General features: G+C 46.9%; 1 protein-coding gene across 2 annotated transcripts in view; it reads left to right on the forward strand.

Moving 5' to 3' along the window:
• capn5a (calpain 5a) overlaps positions 1-16,289 on the forward strand; it is a 97,475-nt gene that overhangs the window by 68,759 nt on the left and 12,427 nt on the right. For both annotated transcript variants that reach the window (XM_052026074.1, XM_052026073.1), the window contains exons 5-11: positions 2,089-2,282; positions 6,466-6,543; positions 8,124-8,319; positions 11,051-11,173; positions 13,157-13,353; positions 14,266-14,387; positions 16,065-16,201. In XM_052026074.1, coding sequence (XP_051882034.1) covers positions 2,089-2,282; positions 6,466-6,543; positions 8,124-8,319; positions 11,051-11,173; positions 13,157-13,353; positions 14,266-14,387; positions 16,065-16,201 — 1,047 coding nt within the window. The remainder of the gene's footprint in view (positions 1-2,088; positions 2,283-6,465; positions 6,544-8,123; positions 8,320-11,050; positions 11,174-13,156; positions 13,354-14,265; positions 14,388-16,064; positions 16,202-16,289) is intronic.

The following is a 16,289-nucleotide window of genomic DNA, read 5'->3' on the forward strand; positions in this document are numbered from 1 at the left end:
TATCTAAATGCCTCTTAAACACCACCATGGTATCTAGTAACCAGAGTGATAGAAACATCTATCAAATGTCCCCCCCACCTTCTTTGCTCCAAGGAAAACAACCCTGGTGCCTCCACCCTGACAGTGTGGCTGGGAGCTGTTCCCAGGGATGATCGGAAATGAGATGTTGAATTTATAAAGCATCTTTTGCACCTTTTTGGTCCCGTGCCCAAGGACAGCTGATGAAGGCTGATCTTTGCCCAGAAACAAATGAGCAGGGAGACAGTTTCCAAGTTTGACAGAAAAAAAGTCAGACAAGTTTATTGACATAGTGTTCTTTCTATCTGCTGCCTTCCTTTCTCCAAAGTTTGAACCTACACCTCTCTGCCTCCTTCCTCCAAAATTTGTACCTGCACCTCCAATCTTACAATCTCCAAATCTCCATGTGGATTCAAATGTGTCTCCATATCATTGGTCTTGGATCACTCTCCTTTTGAACTGGCCCAAAGGTAAGGCTTGGTCCATCCACCCTTCTGTTTCCCAATCTCTTAACTTGCAGATCCCGCCACCATCTTGTGTGGTGACTCCACTTAATTACTGTTCCACACACATGGTTGAGGGGAAGCAAGGGTCAAGCCTCAAGCCCAGACTCTCGGGCTTGACTTACTTTATGAACAATAGGGCACTCGGGAGTGTAATGGACCAGAGGGACCTAGGAGTACAAATGCATAGTTCATTGAAAGCGGCGTCACAGGTAGACAGGGTGGTGTAAAAGGCGTTCAGCACGCTGGCCTTCATCAGTCAGAGCACTGAGTACAGGAATTGGGACATTATGTTGCAGTTGTCTAGGTCGTTGGTGAGGCAGCACTTGGAGTACTGTGTACAGTTTTGGTCACCCTGTTATAGGAAAGATGTGGTTAAACTGGAAAGAGTGCAGAAAAGATTTATGAAGACATTGCAGGACTAGAGGGTCTGGGTTATAGGGAGAGGTTGGCCAGGCTAGGTCTTTATTCCTTGGAACGTAGGAGAATGAGGGAACAACCTTATAGAAGTGTTTAAAATTATGAGAGGCATAGATAAGGTGGACGGTAACAGTCTTTTCCCCAGGGTAGGGGAGTCCAAAACTAGGGGGCATAGGTTTAGGGTGAGAGGGGAAAGATTTAAAAGGGACCTGAGGGGCAACTTTTTCACACAGAGGGTGGTGAGTATATGGAACGAGCTGCCAGAAGAAGTGGGTGAGGCAGGTACAATTATATCATCTAAGAAGCACTTGGATAGGTACACGGAGGGGCAGGGCTTGGAGGGATATGGGCCGAACGCAGGAAATTGGGACTAGCTGGGTGGGCACCGTGGTCAGCATGGTCTTGTTGGGCCGAAGGTCCTGTATCCGTGCTGTATTGTTCTATGACTATGTGCAGAAGTACATCTTTGCCTATGCATATAAAATTTACTTGCAGCAGCATCTCAGGCACAGAGCATCAGATAAAGAGTATTCACAGGAAAAACATACATTAAATATAAATTAAACACAACTTTTACATGAAAGAACACAATTAGAACAAAAAAAACTAAAGTTCATTGGAGTGTCACCTAGTCGACATAGTGTCACTATATTGAGGTAGGGATAAGGGTTGTGCAGGTTGGTTCAAGAACAGAATGGTTGAAAGGAAGTAGTTTCCAAGTTTGAGTTGCTGAGACAGAAAAAAAGTCAAAGCCTTTGGTGGTGTGGGACTTCAGGCTTCATACCCTTCATACCAGTGGAGGAGGCTGGGACTGACATATCAGTGATAGTGTGGGAGGGGGACGTGAAGTGACTGGCCATGGGGAGATGCAGGTCATGGTTACAGACAGAGCGCAGGTGTTGTCACCTTGGTAGCTGTGGCGGGGGAGATCTCCCGAGGTGATGAGGTCAGTGATGCTGCGGGAGGTAATGTCCTGGTGGTCCTCGGCGGAGTCATGGTTCAGGGGTAGGTAGGAGGAAGTGTCCGAGAGTTGGTGTCTGGCCTCTGCGAGGTAGAGGTCAGTACGCCAGACCACCATGGCACCACCTTTGTCAGCTGGTTTGATGGCAATGATTACACTACAGGAGGTTGTGTTGTGTTTACATAGGTCACGTCGGCTGCTGAGATGGAAGTGCGGTTGAACAGTGGCCTGGTGAAAGGCCACGCTTATGCAGTGACTGATGTCCGGAAAGTCCGACTTGGCCACGGTCTCCTTGCGTACTTCAAAGCGGATAAACTCTTCATGATCAGGATGAGGAATCCCTGGGGACAGAAGGAATGGAATGGAGCCTGGAGTGATAAGTAAGCACACATTACAGAGCTGTTTAAAGCCTGTGTTAGATGAGGCATTTATTTTTAACCCATGGTGTGTGGTGATTGGAGAGATGCACTTGGCTGTGGTACAGAAAGACACAAGAAAATAGGAGCAGGAGTAGGCCACTGACTCCTCACTCCTGCTCCGCCATTTGATGTTATCGTGGGTGATTTGCTCAAGGCTGGCTCTTCTATGCCAGCTACCCATAGCCCTCAGGGGACACAAGAGACTGTAGACGCTGGAATCTGGGGCAACAAACAATCTGCTGGAGAAACTCACATAAGAAATTCGGCGGATGCTGGAATCTGGAGCAATACACACAAAAAGTGCTGGAGGAACTCAGCAGGTCAGGCAGCATCAATGGAGGGAAATTCACAATTGACGTTTCGGGCCTAGGTCTTGATCCTAAACTTCGACTGTTTATTTCCCTCCATGGATGCTGCCTGACCTGCTGAGTTCCTCCAGCACTTTCCTCCAGCATCTGTGGGAGGAAAGGAATTGTTGACATTTCGGGTCGAATCAGGACATTTCGGGTTGACATCCTGCATCAGGATATGCTGATGTTGCACCCATAGCCCTCAATTCCTTGATCTTTTGAAAACTTATCTTTTTTAAATATCCTCTATGATCTAGTCACCACAACCCTCTGAAATAGAGCACTCCGGATATTCAACCCCCTCTGCAAGTAGAAATTCCTACTTACCTCACGTTTTGTGACCAACCTCTGATCTTGTACCTATGTCCTCTCCTTCAAGACTCTCCCAAAGCAGAAAAAATCTCAACATCTACTCTATCATGTCTCCTTAGGACCTTATGTGTTTCAATAAGATCACCCCTCATTCTTCTAAGCTCAACAGAATACAGATCGATCTTCTTTAGCCATTTGTGGTAGGACAATTGTCTCATCCCAGGAACCAGGCCAGTGAATCTCCTTTGGACTGCCTCCTGTGTCGTTGTGTCCTTTCCCCTTATATGGAATCTACAGCCAGGCCAGTCAGGTCTACGCCCTACATTACTAAGTTCTACAGGATTTGTCTTCTACCTCCCTTCATCTATCCCTAACATACCCTTCTATCCCTTTCTCTCTTGTAAATGCTTCCTAATCCTTCATTCCATTAAGTGCATCCATGCTGCTTGTCTCAATGACTCCCTGCATCCTCTCTGTGTAAGGGAGTGACTGCTGAACTCTGACTGGGATTTATCAGTTACTGTCTCATCCTTAAAGCCTCTGCCAACACTTCCTGCTATAAGTTGTACCCGAGGATTGCCTATTTGGTTGGGCAACAGAGGACTTGACAGGCAACTTTGGGATCATTCCCTGTGGGAAGCCCCTTAAGAAGGTAAAATGAAACCATTATTTATCATCTGCGCTTTCTCCTAGATCTTTGTCTCAGAATTTTATTATCTAGTAAGAAGGGCTGACAATAAAAGGTATTGAAGATTATGGAAAGGTTTGATTGGCTGATGAAGATATTTCCACTTGTAAGAACATTAGAAACACGGGCCATTTAGAAGGGAATTTCGAAGATATTTTTTTCCCCAGAAAGCAGTGGGAATGTGGAACCCACTCCCACAGTGAATGATTCAGGCGAAGAATGGAGAAACTGCAGAAGTAAATGAGGACAATGGGGATTGAAGGATACTGCAGTGTTGGATGTCACAGGATGGGGAATGTCTTGTGGGATACGGACCCAGTGGGCTGAGTGGTTTGTTTCTATTGTCAGATTAATGTATTGGCATTGGTTTATTATTGTCACTTGTACCGAGGTACAGTGAAAAACTTGTCTTGCAAACCGATCGTACAGGTCAATTCATTACACGGTGCAGTTGCATTGAGTTAGTACAGAGTGCACTGAGGTAGTACAGGTAAAAATAACAGTACAGAGCAAAGTGTCACAGCTGCAGAGAAAGTGCAGTGCAGGTAGACAATAAGGTGCAAAGTCACAACAAGGTAGATCATGAGGTCAGAGTCCATCTCATTGTATAAGGAAACCATTCAATAGTCTTATCACAGTGGGATAGAAGTTGTCAAGTCTGGTGGTACGTGCCCTCAGGCTCCTGTATCTTCTACCTGATGGAAGAGGAGAGAAGAGAGAATAACCCAGGTGGGTGGGGTTTTTGATTATGCTGGCTGCTACACCAAGGCAGCGAGAGGTAAAGACAGAGTCCAAGGAGGGGAGGCTGGTTTCTGTGACGTGCTGGGCTGAGTCCATAACTCTCTGCAGTTTCTGGCGGTCCTGGGCAGAGCAGTTGCCATGCCAAGCCATGATGCATCCAGATAGGATGCTTTCTATGGTGCATCGATAAAAGTTGGTGAGTGTCAAAGGGGACATACCGAATTTCTTTCACCTCCTGAGGAAGTAGAGGCGCTGGTGAGCTTTCTTGGCCATGGCAACCACATGATTTGACCAGGACAGGCTGTTGGTGATGTTCACTCCCAGGAACTTGAAGCTCTCAACCCTCAGGACCTCAGCGCCATTGATGTAGAGAGGTGCATGTACACCGCCCCCTCTCAATGTTTCTCTCCCCCCAATTTATTGCATGACCTACCGGTCTTCAGAAGAAAACTAACTCTTCAATTCTTAATTTTAATTTCTTAATTTTTATTCTAACCTGGTATTTGGAATTCCAACCCCTTTCTTACAATTGCTGCAGGAGGCCATTAAACCTATCAAGCCTGTGATAGCTTTCAGTATGAGGAATCCGATTACTCCTATTCCCTACCTCTTTTCCTGTTTGCCTGCACATATTTTTCCTATGTACTTATTCCAAAAGCTTTTTGAAAGCATCTGCTTCCTTCGCTCTTGGTGGCCAGTGAGTTCCAGATCATGGCTACTGGCTGTGTGAATAATGTTCCTTTGTCAATCACCTTAATTCTGTGGTTCTCAACCAATGGGAACAGTATTTGTTTTCTCTACGTGATCTTGAGCACTTCAACCAAATCTCCTCTTGGCTTTCTCTGCTCCAGGTTTTTCTAATCTATGAAATCATCCTCATCGTGGTTTAGCAGACTAGGCAGATCTTCAGAATCAGAATCAGGTTTATTATCACTGACATATGATGTGAAATTTGTTCTTTTGTGGCAGCAGTACAGTGCAAGACATAAAATTACTGTAAGTTACAAAACTAAATAGTGCAAAAGAGGAATAACGAGGTAGTGTTCGTGGGTTCATGGACTGTTCAAAAATCTGATGTTGGAGGGGAACAAGCTGTTCCTGAATCCTTGAGTGTGGGTCTTCAGGCTCCTATACCTCCTCCTTGATGGTAGTAACGAGAAGAAGGCATGTCCCAGATGGTGAGGGCTCTAAGTGATGGATGCCACCTTCTTGAGGGGAGGGTTGTGCCCGTGATGGAGCTGGCTGAGTCTACAACCTTCTGCAGCCTCTTGCGATCCTGTGCATTGGAGGCTCCATACCAGGCGGTGATGCAACCAGTCAGAATGCTCTCCACCGGACGTCTGTAGAAATTTGTAAGTGTCTTCGGTGACATACAAAATCTCCTCAAACTCCTAACGACATAGAGCCACTGGTGGGCCTTCTTCATGATTGCATCAATGTTTTGGGCCCAGGATAGATCCTCCGAGGTGTTGACATCCAGTAACTTGAAGTTGATCACCCTTTCCACCACTGACCCCTCAATGAGGACTGGTGTGTGTTCTCCCGACTTCCCCTTCCTGAAGTCCACAATCAGTTCCTTGGACTTGCTGATGTTGAGTGCGAGGTTGTTGTTGCGGCACCATTCAGCCAGCCGGTCTATCTCACTCCTGTACGCCTCCTCATCGCCATCTGAGATTCTACCAATAACAGTGGTGTCATCGAATTTCTAGATGGCGTTCAAACTGTGCTCAGCCACACAGTCATGAGTGTAGAGAGAGCAGAGAAGTGGGCTAAGCACACATCCTTGAGGTGCGCCTGTGTTGATTGTCAGCAAGGAGGAGACTTTGCTACCAATTTGCACTGACTGTGGTCTCCCAATAAGGAAGTCGAGGATCCAGTTGCAGAGGGAGGTACAGAGGCCGAGGTTTTTTAGTACTGAGGGGATGATGGTGTTGAATGCTGAGCTGTAATCGATAAACAGCTTCCTTTAGATTACTATGTTGTAAAGCAGTATGTAATGTGTAAAAACTGAATTGACCTGTGGAGTGAGATCGGATTAACTTTGTCTTTGCAGCTCTCAAGAATGGAAGCAGGTCAGCAAAGGAGAGCGGGAGTCCATGGGTGTAACCGTGCGAGATGATGGCGAATTCTGGTGAGTCTCTATAGGTGTCCTTTGTTGTCCTTCTCTATCTACAGTGGGCCAATGCTAAGGATTGTTATTGGAACCAGGAAGGTGACAAGATTAATCACTGGTAGCTTCTGCTGGGGATTGACATGCTGAAGGCGTACACAGCTGTGACCTGATGCCTATCGGTACCTTCATAGAGTCATACAGCATGGAAAAAGGCCCTTCAGCCCAACTCATCCATGCCAACCAAGATGCCCATTGAAGCCAGTCCAATTTGCCCGCATTTGGCCCAAATTCCTCTAAACCTTTCCGATCCATGTACCTGTCCAAGTACCCTTTAAATGTTTTTAATGTACCTGCCTCAACCACTTCATCTGGCAGCTCATTCCATATACTGACCACCCTCTGGGTGAAAAAAAGTTGCCCCCCTCAGGTCCCTCTTAAATCTTTCCCCTCTCAGCTTAAACCTAAGCCCTCTATGTTTTGATTCCCTTTCTCTGGGAAAAAGACCGTGTGTGCATTCACCCTATCTATGCCCCTCACGATTTTATACACCTCTATAGATCACTCCTCAGTCTCCCATGCTCCAAGGAATAAAGTCCTAGCCTGCCCAACCTCTCCCTATAACTCAGGCCATCGAGTCTTGGCAACATTCTTGCAAATATTCTTTGCACTCTTTCCAGCTTAATGGCATCTTTCCTATGACAGGATCCCCAAAATGGTACACAATACTCCAGTTCTGGCCTCACCGATGTCTTGTATAACTGCAATATAATGTCCCAATTCCTATACACAATGCCCTGATCGATGAAAGGTAGCGTACCAAGTGCATTTTTCACCACCCTGTCTACCTGTGATGCCATTTTCACTGGGGTGGGAGATGGGAAGAAAATGAGAGATGGAGCCTCGGACCTTCCTTCACTGCACCCAGTGTGGACCAGGGTCGTCCTTGGAGGTCGTTTGATGGAATGGTAACACAAGAGATTGCAGATACTTGACTGTGGAGCAACAAACAATCTGCTGGAAAAGCTAGAAGTTTGCAACGGCTAGAAGTTTGAGAGAGTCCTTATGGACATGCCAAATTTTCTCTTACACCTAAGAAAGTAAATAAGCTAATGCGCTGTGAAGATGGACTAACATTTAAGACAACATTAGGACAAGGTGAGTGAAGTTCTGGGCAAAAATGATGGCGTTAAGGAGCATCTTAAAGATGAAGAGAGGTAGAGTGATGGAGACATTTACTTCTTAAAGAACAGATAGAGGCCATTCAGCCCATCAGATCCCAGTCAGTTCCTAGCAGTGCAATCCCATCAGTCCCATTCCCTTGTACTCTTGCACTTTATGTCTCTCTCTCTCTCTCTCTCTCTCTCTCTCTCTCTCTCTCTCACATGTCCATCAACTTCCCTTTGGTTCTTTTACAGCCCACTTACACTAAGGAGTAATTTACTGTAACTGGGAACCCAGGGTACCTCGTGGAAACCCACATTTTCATGGGGAGAACATGCAAACTCCTCATAGACAGCACCCAAGGTTAAGATTGAAGCTGGGTCCCTGCTGCTTCAATCAGGTCCTTTAGGTCTGACCAGTGTTTGCCTGGGTTTCAGGATGTCATTCGACGATTTCTGCAAGCACTTCACGGATCTCGTTGTCTGCCGTGTGATGAACACCTCCTTCTTCAGCTTCCACAAGACCTGGGAGGAGGCCATGGTCAAGGGAGCCTGGACCAGGCATGAAGACCCCTTGAAAAACCGTGCTGGAGGCTGCATCAATAACCGGGACACCTTCCTTCAGAACCCCCAGGTGAGGCCAAACACATGACACTCCCAATGACCTCATCGAGGAGGGAGATCAGGAAACATTGTTGGGCGATGGGGGTCTGGATGTGGGAATTGGGAGTTGGTTTATTATTGTCACATGTACCAAGACACAGTGGATAGCTCTTGTTTGCATGCCATCCAGACAGATCATTTCATGCACACATCACGTTGAATGCCTCGATGTACATTGAGGTAGTACAAAAGGAAAAACAATAACAGAATGCAGAATAAAGTGTTACAGTAGAGTAACACTATTACAGCGCCAGCGACCCAGGTTCAATTCCGGCCGCTGTCTGTAAGGAGTTTGTACGTTCTCCCCGTGTCCCCGTGGGTTTCCTCCGGGGACTCTCCAGTTTCCTCCCACATACAAAAGACGTACAGGTTAGGAAGCTGTGGGTGGGCTATGTTGGCACCGGAAGTGTGGTGACACTTGCGGGCTGCCCCCAGAACACTCCACGCAAAAGGTGCATTTCACTGTGTGACTAATAAAGAGATCTTGTCGTATCTTAGTTACAGAGAAAGTTCAGTGCAGGTAGTCAAAATAAAGTGCAAAGGCCATGATGAGGTAGATTGAGAGGTCAGGAGTTCTTTATCATACAAGAAGTCCGTTCAGGAGTCTTATGACAGACGCTGTCTTTGAGCGTAGTGGTACATGTTCTCGAGCTTTTGTATCTTCTGCCCAATGAGAGGGGTCCTTGATTCTGTTGGCTGCTTTCCCGAGAGGGCCATTTCGAGAGATACAGATACAGTGTGAAGATGCTACTCTATCCAACGCCAGTGCAGGGCTATGATAGTGTTGTGGTTAAGTTTCTGGGCTCTTCATCCAGAGGCGTGTGCTCAAATCCCACCGCAACAGCTGCAGTATTCAAATTGAAATGGTTAAGCAAATTTAGAATATTAAACAAAAATGCCAGTGTCTGTAACAGTAACCATTAAACTACTGGATTGTTATAAAAACCCATCTGGTTCATTTACAGTATGTTCCTCAAGAAACATAGAACATAGAACAGTACAGCAGAGCAACAGGCCCTTCAGCCCACCATGTCTGTGCTGAGCATGATGTCAAATTAAACTAATCCCTTCTGCCTGCAGATGATCCACATCCCTCCATTCCTGCATATTCATGTGTCTATCTAAAAGCCTCTTGAACCCCACTATCATATTTGCCTCCACCACCACCCCTGGCAGTGCGTTCCAGGCTCCCACCCCTCTCTGTGTAAAAAAAACTTGCCCCGCACATCTCCTTTAAATTTACCCCCTTGTCACCTTGAAATTCTGGTATTTGACATTTCAACCCTGGGAAGGAAATCTGCCGATTTTTATTCCCCCTGGCCTAAGTATGACTCCAGACACACCAACATAGTGGACTCCCCATTTCTCAGTTCAAAGGCAATTGGGGATGGTCAATAGATGCTGGTGTTGTTAGCAACACTCACGCCCCTTCAATATGTATGTAGAACAAAAACCTGCCTCCCCCTTCACTGACTGCCGCAAGGAGGTCGAGGTCACAGTGACTGGACTGAGCTTCAGAGGAATTGGACAATTGATTCAGACAGGATAACTTCAAATCCCAACACAGTTAACTCAAGTAAGGAGATAACTCTGGAATTAATGGTGGTTCACCTAAAAAGGATGCACTCCGTCATCCTTATCTAGTCTGGCTTATGTGAGACAATGGTTTGGTTGAGACTCGAGAGACGGCAGATGCTGGAATCTGGAGCAACACACAAAAAACTGGAGGAACCCTGCCTGCTGGGATTAATAATCTCAACCAAGTGAGACGTATCATGACCAAAGGCTCTGAGCAATCCTGTAGGGGCCATTGAGTGGGGTAGAGTGGAGGAAGACTGCTGAAGGAGCTTCACTCTGCACCTTATCCTGCTCCACCCACCCTGAGGTTGGAGCACTGTAATATGTAGTATTAGCTGTTCTACATTGTAATGATTACAGTGGTGTAGTGTGGTGTAGTGTTGGTGTTGTATATTGCAATGATTGCAGTGGTGTAGTGTCGGTGTTGTATATTGCAATGATTGCAGTGGTGTAGTGTGGTGTAGTGTTGGTGTTGTATATTGCAATGATTGCAGTGGTGTAGTGTCAGTGTTGTATATTGCAATGATTGCAGTGGTGTAGTGTCGGTGTTGTATATTGCAATGATTGCAGTGTTGTAGTGTGGTGTAGTGTCGGTGTTGTATATTGCAATGGTTGCAGTGGTGTAGTGTCGGTGTTGTATATTGCAATGATTATAGTGGTGTAGTGTCGGTGTTGTATATTGCAATGGTTGCAGTGGTGTAGTGTCGGTGTTGTATATTGCAATGATTGCAGTGGTGTAGTGTCGGTGTTGTATATTGCAATGATTGCAGTGGTGTAGTGTCGGTGTTGTATATTGCAATGATTGCAGTGGTGTAGTGTGGTGTAGTGTCGGTGTTGTATATTGCAATGATTGCAGTGGTGTAGTGTCGGTGTTGTATATTGCAATGATTGCAGTGGTGTAGTGTGGTGTAGTGTAGGTGTTGTATATTGCAATGATTGCAGTGGTGTAGTGTTGGTGTTGTATATTGCAATGATTACAGGGGTGTAGTGTAGTGTTGGTGTTGTATATTGCAATGGTTACTGTGGTGTAATGTGTAGTGATGGTGTTGTAAATTGCAATGATTACAGTGGTGTAGTGATGTTGTTGAAGGATAATGTGTTCTCTTGGGTTTAACCCCCTCCAGTATGTCTTTGATGTAAAGAAGGACATGGACGAGGTGCTGATGTGCCTGCAGCAGAAAGACATCCGTTACACTCGGCAACAGGGCAAGGGCGAGAAGCTGTCCATGGGCTTCGAGGTTTACAGGGTAAGTGACCCACTGTAACTCCATCGGGGAGACCAAGCGTGGAGCGTCTTTGTTGGGTAACGACGTTATTTGCAGCACACAGCAAGATCCCAGTTGGAGGGATGGAGAGCCACCAACGTCCATGGGTTCACGGTGGCTTGGAATGAGCTGGTGGTGTACTGGCCTTGCCTTCTGAAGGTGCTGGCAACCTGGTATGAACGCCTGCCCTTCCTGCTGCGAGGCACTGTTGTGCCAGGAACCCGGCACTCACCAGCAATGAATCGTTCATGGCTGAGTGTGGAAGGCTGAAGGTGACCTGGCCCGGTTGAGTGGTTCTACCTCTCAGCACTAAGGTGTGAGGATATGGCACTCTTGGTTCTCCTACCGGAACACCCACAAGTATGTATCCCCACGTACTTCAAATTAGACCATTCGGTCAGGCTGTGTCCCTCTCCCTCTGTTCACCTTTCCCACTTCCATCTGCCAATCGTCCATACACCGATCCATCTGGGTTTGTGTCGTAGAGTAATACAGAAGGGAAACAGGCCCTACGGCCCAGCTCGTCCATGCCGCCCAAGATGCCCACCAAGCTAGTCCCATTTGCCCACATTTGGCCCATATCCCTCTGAATTTTTCCTATCCATGTACGTATCCAAATGTCTTTTAAATGTCGTTATTGTACCTGCCTCAACCACTTCCTCTGGCAGCTCGTTCCATATACTCACCACCCTCTGTGTGAAGAAGGTGCCCCTCAGGTCCCCTTTTAAATCTTTCCCCTCTCACTGTAAATCAATGCCCTTTTAGTTCCCCTACCCTGAGAAAAAAGACTATGTGCGTTCACCCTATCCATGCCCCTCATGATTTTATACACCTCTATAAGGACAGCCCTCAGTCTCCTACGTTCCAAGGAATAAAGTCCTAGCCTGTCCAACCTCTCCCTTTCACTCAGGCCCTTGAGTCTTGGCAGCATCCTTGTAAATCTCCTCTGCACTCTTTCCAGTTTAGACACCTTTCCTATAAGAGAGTGACCAGAACTGTACACAATACTCTAAGTGCGAACTCACCAATGTCTGGTACAACTGTCACATAATGTCCCAACTTCTCTGCCCAAAGGTTTCTTCATTGGTCAGGGCACTGAGTACAAAAGTTGACAGGTCATGGTGCAGTTGTACAGGACACCAGTGAGGCTGCACTTGGAGTGCTGTGTTCAGTTTTGGTCACCCTGCTATAGGAAAGAAGTTATTAAACAAAGAGTGCAGAAAAGATTTACAAGGATGTTGCCAGGTCTTGAGGGACTAAGTTATACAGAGAGGTTGGACAGGCTAGGACTTCATTCCTTTGAGCGTAGGAGACTGAGGGGTGACCTTATAGAGGTGTATAAGATCATGAGGGGCATCGATAGAGTGAATGTACCCTGGTTGGGGAATCAAGAACTAGAGGACATAGGTTTAAGGTGAGAGGGGAGAGATTAAAAAGGGATCTGAGGGGCAACTTTTTTTTACATAAGTGGTGGTATGTATATTGGAATGAGCAGCCAGAGGAAGTGGTTGAGGCAGGTACAACAACAACTTTTTAAAGACAGTTGGACAGGTACACGGATAGATGGGACATCTTGGACGGCACGGACCAGTTGTGCCGAAGGGCCTGTTTTGTGCTGTATGACTCTATGACTATGATTCACCATGCTGGCTAGGGTGTAGCCCACCCCCCATTCACCCAACAACAGCCCTCACAGGCGACCTCTCCGCACTCTGCCATGGATAATTCCTTGCTGAAAGGAAACCAAATTCCTGACACAGTGGCAGAGAGGGCAGGGGCTCACACCAGGAAGATCCCACAAAGTGAAAATAATGTGGAATTGGTACTGGCTTCTGATAGTGTCGCATTCCTTCAGTACTGCACTGAGTGTCCACCTAGATATTTGATCTCAAGCTCCTGGTGCGGGATTTGAACCCACAAGTCCCTTACTCCCTGCTGGTTTTTGAAGAGAATTGGTTTCCACAGGTGGAGTTGAACCGCAACTACAGGATGCACACCATACAGCAGAAGGTGGCCAGTTCCGTCTACATCAACTCCAAGACCATCTTCCTTCGGAAGGAACTCCCTCAGGGTCGTTATGTCATCATCCCCACCACCTTCGAGCCTGGAATAACTGGGGAGTTCTTGCTGAGGGTCTTCACAGATGTGCCGGCAAACTTCAAGTAAGACCACGAGTGTAAAGCAGCTTCTGATGAAGGAATACAATGCTGGGGATACTCAGCAGGTCAGGTAGACTCTGGGCAGTGATGGTCTCTGACAAACGAACTAGGTATTTGTGGAGAAGATCTGCTCATCCCCCTTTGACTTCCCCATCCACCCCCTCCCTGACCGAACTGACTCCACCACCTTTCATGAAAGATCAACGTTGAGGCTGGCCTTTCCTGAGATGACCAAATGACCTTACAGTCGATACCTCGCTATTTGTCTTTGGCCGAGGAGGGTGATGTTGCAGCCAAGTATGAACATGTTGTATCTCATTCAGCCCATCCATTAGAGGAACCTCACCCGTCTCAGGGAATAGAAGGCTGGGAGACCTTGAAAGACCCTCCTGTCTGGCCCTCCATCCCTACTTCTCCATGTCTCATTTGATGACCAAGCCCTTGCTCCCTCTCTCCTGCTCATTCTCTTTATCTTCGTCCACTCTTTCTCTCTCACCTTCCTTTTCTCTTCCTCCCTTTCCCTCTGACTTATCCTGCTCGTTCCGTGCCTGCTCGTTCCATGCCTGCTCATTCTCCTCCCTCCTTTGTGTCTCTGCCTTTGTCTCAGCGCTGCACCTCGTGGATAATCGGACAGTGCATCGTATAAGCTGCTCAGTGAGCCTTGGATCGTTTGATCTGTGCGTGCTTCACAATCTGGCAACAGTCGACCACATCCTGTTTTAGTTCCTGGGGAGATGGTGAGATCCATCTGATGACAGAGTATAGCTTTATTTGTTTCATAACATTCCTACTAAAGTTGGCAGAGCATTCCTCTATGTGGTCTGGTGTTTGCATTCTGGCCTTCCACTTGATGTGCAGATGACTATAATCGTTCTTACAGACCTGTCCTTTTCTTCCTTGTGGTTGTCTCTGCAGGGAACTGACTCTTAACGAGCCTCCCCGCACGTGCTGGTCTGGGCTGTGTGGACACCCCCAGGTTGTGACCCAAGTTCACGTCATTGCTGCGAGTGGATTGGCCCAACAAGATGGCACCACAGGTACCCACGCACTGCAAACCCTTCACCAATTGGCTAGAGTTTTCTAACCATCTTGCACTAGGTTGACCATTGCAAACTTACCACCAAACAGCATAAAGTTTACAAAATTAATGCTGAGAAGTTCCAATGTGTGTAATATTTTGGGTGATGCAGCCGTCTGATAGGTTAATCAGATAAGGTGAGTTTGGATAATTGGGTCAGGAAGCTCTTTATGTCCTTATGGACATGCTTTTTTTGTGGCATTACTGGCAAGATTGGCATTCATGAGAGGAGGCTTTCCACACAGGGGGTGGTGGTTATCTGGAGCTAGCAGCCAGGGGTAGTGGTAGAGGTGGGTACAACTACAGATGACCCCTGCATTATAGGGAAGAGGTTGCAGTCCTAGAAAACCGCCTACATTGTGGTTTCCCATTATAGGAAGCCATGTCATCTGTGCTGAGGAATGTGAGTTGAGATAAAAGTGCATTTTATGTGGATTTATTTACGTTTATTCACATAGATTTTGTGAGAGCAAATTCTTCCTCTGTACCTCGGATCTTTTCGTAGTGATTTGTGAACTCTGCAAGGGCAGATTTCTGTTTCTGAAATATCGTCCAACGTTTGAAAGGCATTTGGAGAGGTACTTGGGTCGGAACGTAGAGGGATCTGGGCCTAGTGCAGGCGAATGGGATTAGCATAGATGGGCATCACAGTCGGCATGGACCAGTTGGGCCGAAGGGCCCGTTTCTGTGCTGTACATCTCTATGACTCGGATGAATGCGGGGGTGAGGTACCTCCTTGAACTGCTGCGGTCTTTCTGGTGAAGGTGCTCCCACGGTGTTGTTGGGGAGGAGAGTTCCAGGATTTCAATTACACTTCAGTAAGATTTTGGGGTGTGAAGATAGTTAAGGAAGTTATCCCTTCTCAATGTTAGATAGGGAAATATAAGCTTTAAAAACTTCCCAGCACCTGCACTTCGTTGCTGCATCAAGTTAACCTGAAGCCTTGTGTAAACAGACAACTCCTGCATATATCCTAAAGCTCCTCAGGGTATGAAAGAGTGCAGAAAGGATTTACGAGGATGTTGCCAGGACTAGAGGGCCTGAGTTATAAGGAGAGGTTGGCCAGGCTACGTCTTTATTTCTTGGAACATAGGACACTGAGGGGTGACCATGTAGAAGTGTGCAAAATTATGAGAGGCGTAGATAAGGTGGACGGTAACAGTCTTTTCCCCAGGGTGGGGGTGCCCAAAACTAGGGTGCGTAGGTCTAGGGTGAGAGGGGAAAGATTTAAAAGGGACCTGAGGGGCAACTTTTTCACGTAGAGGGTGGTGAGTATATGGAACGAGCTACCAGAGGAAGTGGTTGAGGCAGGTACAATAGTTTCATTTAAGAAGCACTTGGATATGTACTTGGATGGGCGGGGTTTAGAGGAATATGGGCCGAATGCAGGAAATTGGGACTGGCTGGGTGGACAATGTGGTCGGCATGAACTAGTTGGGCCGAAGGGCCTGTATCCATGTGGTATTGCTCTATGACTCTATGACTCTGATAAGGAGCCTCTTGTTTCTATGTTCTGGTGGGCAAGGTTGGGAAGTGGTGCACAGGTTACATGGCACTACTTCGATTGGTTGTGATTCTCCATGTCAGGAACAAGTGCGGCATTGGAAATTGATATCGTTCTTCTGTCCTTGCGCAGGAGCTGACCCCTATGTGATTATCCGGTGTGGGAGAGAGAAGGTCAGGTCACCCATTCACAAGGACACAGTGAATCCCGAGTTCAATGTGAAGGGAATCTTCTACAGGAAAGATGCCAAGACTCCCATCCGCATTGAGGTGAGTGACCGCCCACCCTCCTCCCTCCTCCTTAAGATGCACCTTTTGAGGATTGCAACGCAGTTGCCCGTGTACCCAGTCACAGTCC

The sequence above is a fragment of the Pristis pectinata genome, chromosome 11 (assembly GCF_009764475.1).
Source record: "Pristis pectinata isolate sPriPec2 chromosome 11, sPriPec2.1.pri, whole genome shotgun sequence".
NCBI lineage: Eukaryota > Metazoa > Chordata > Chondrichthyes > Rhinopristiformes > Pristidae > Pristis > Pristis pectinata.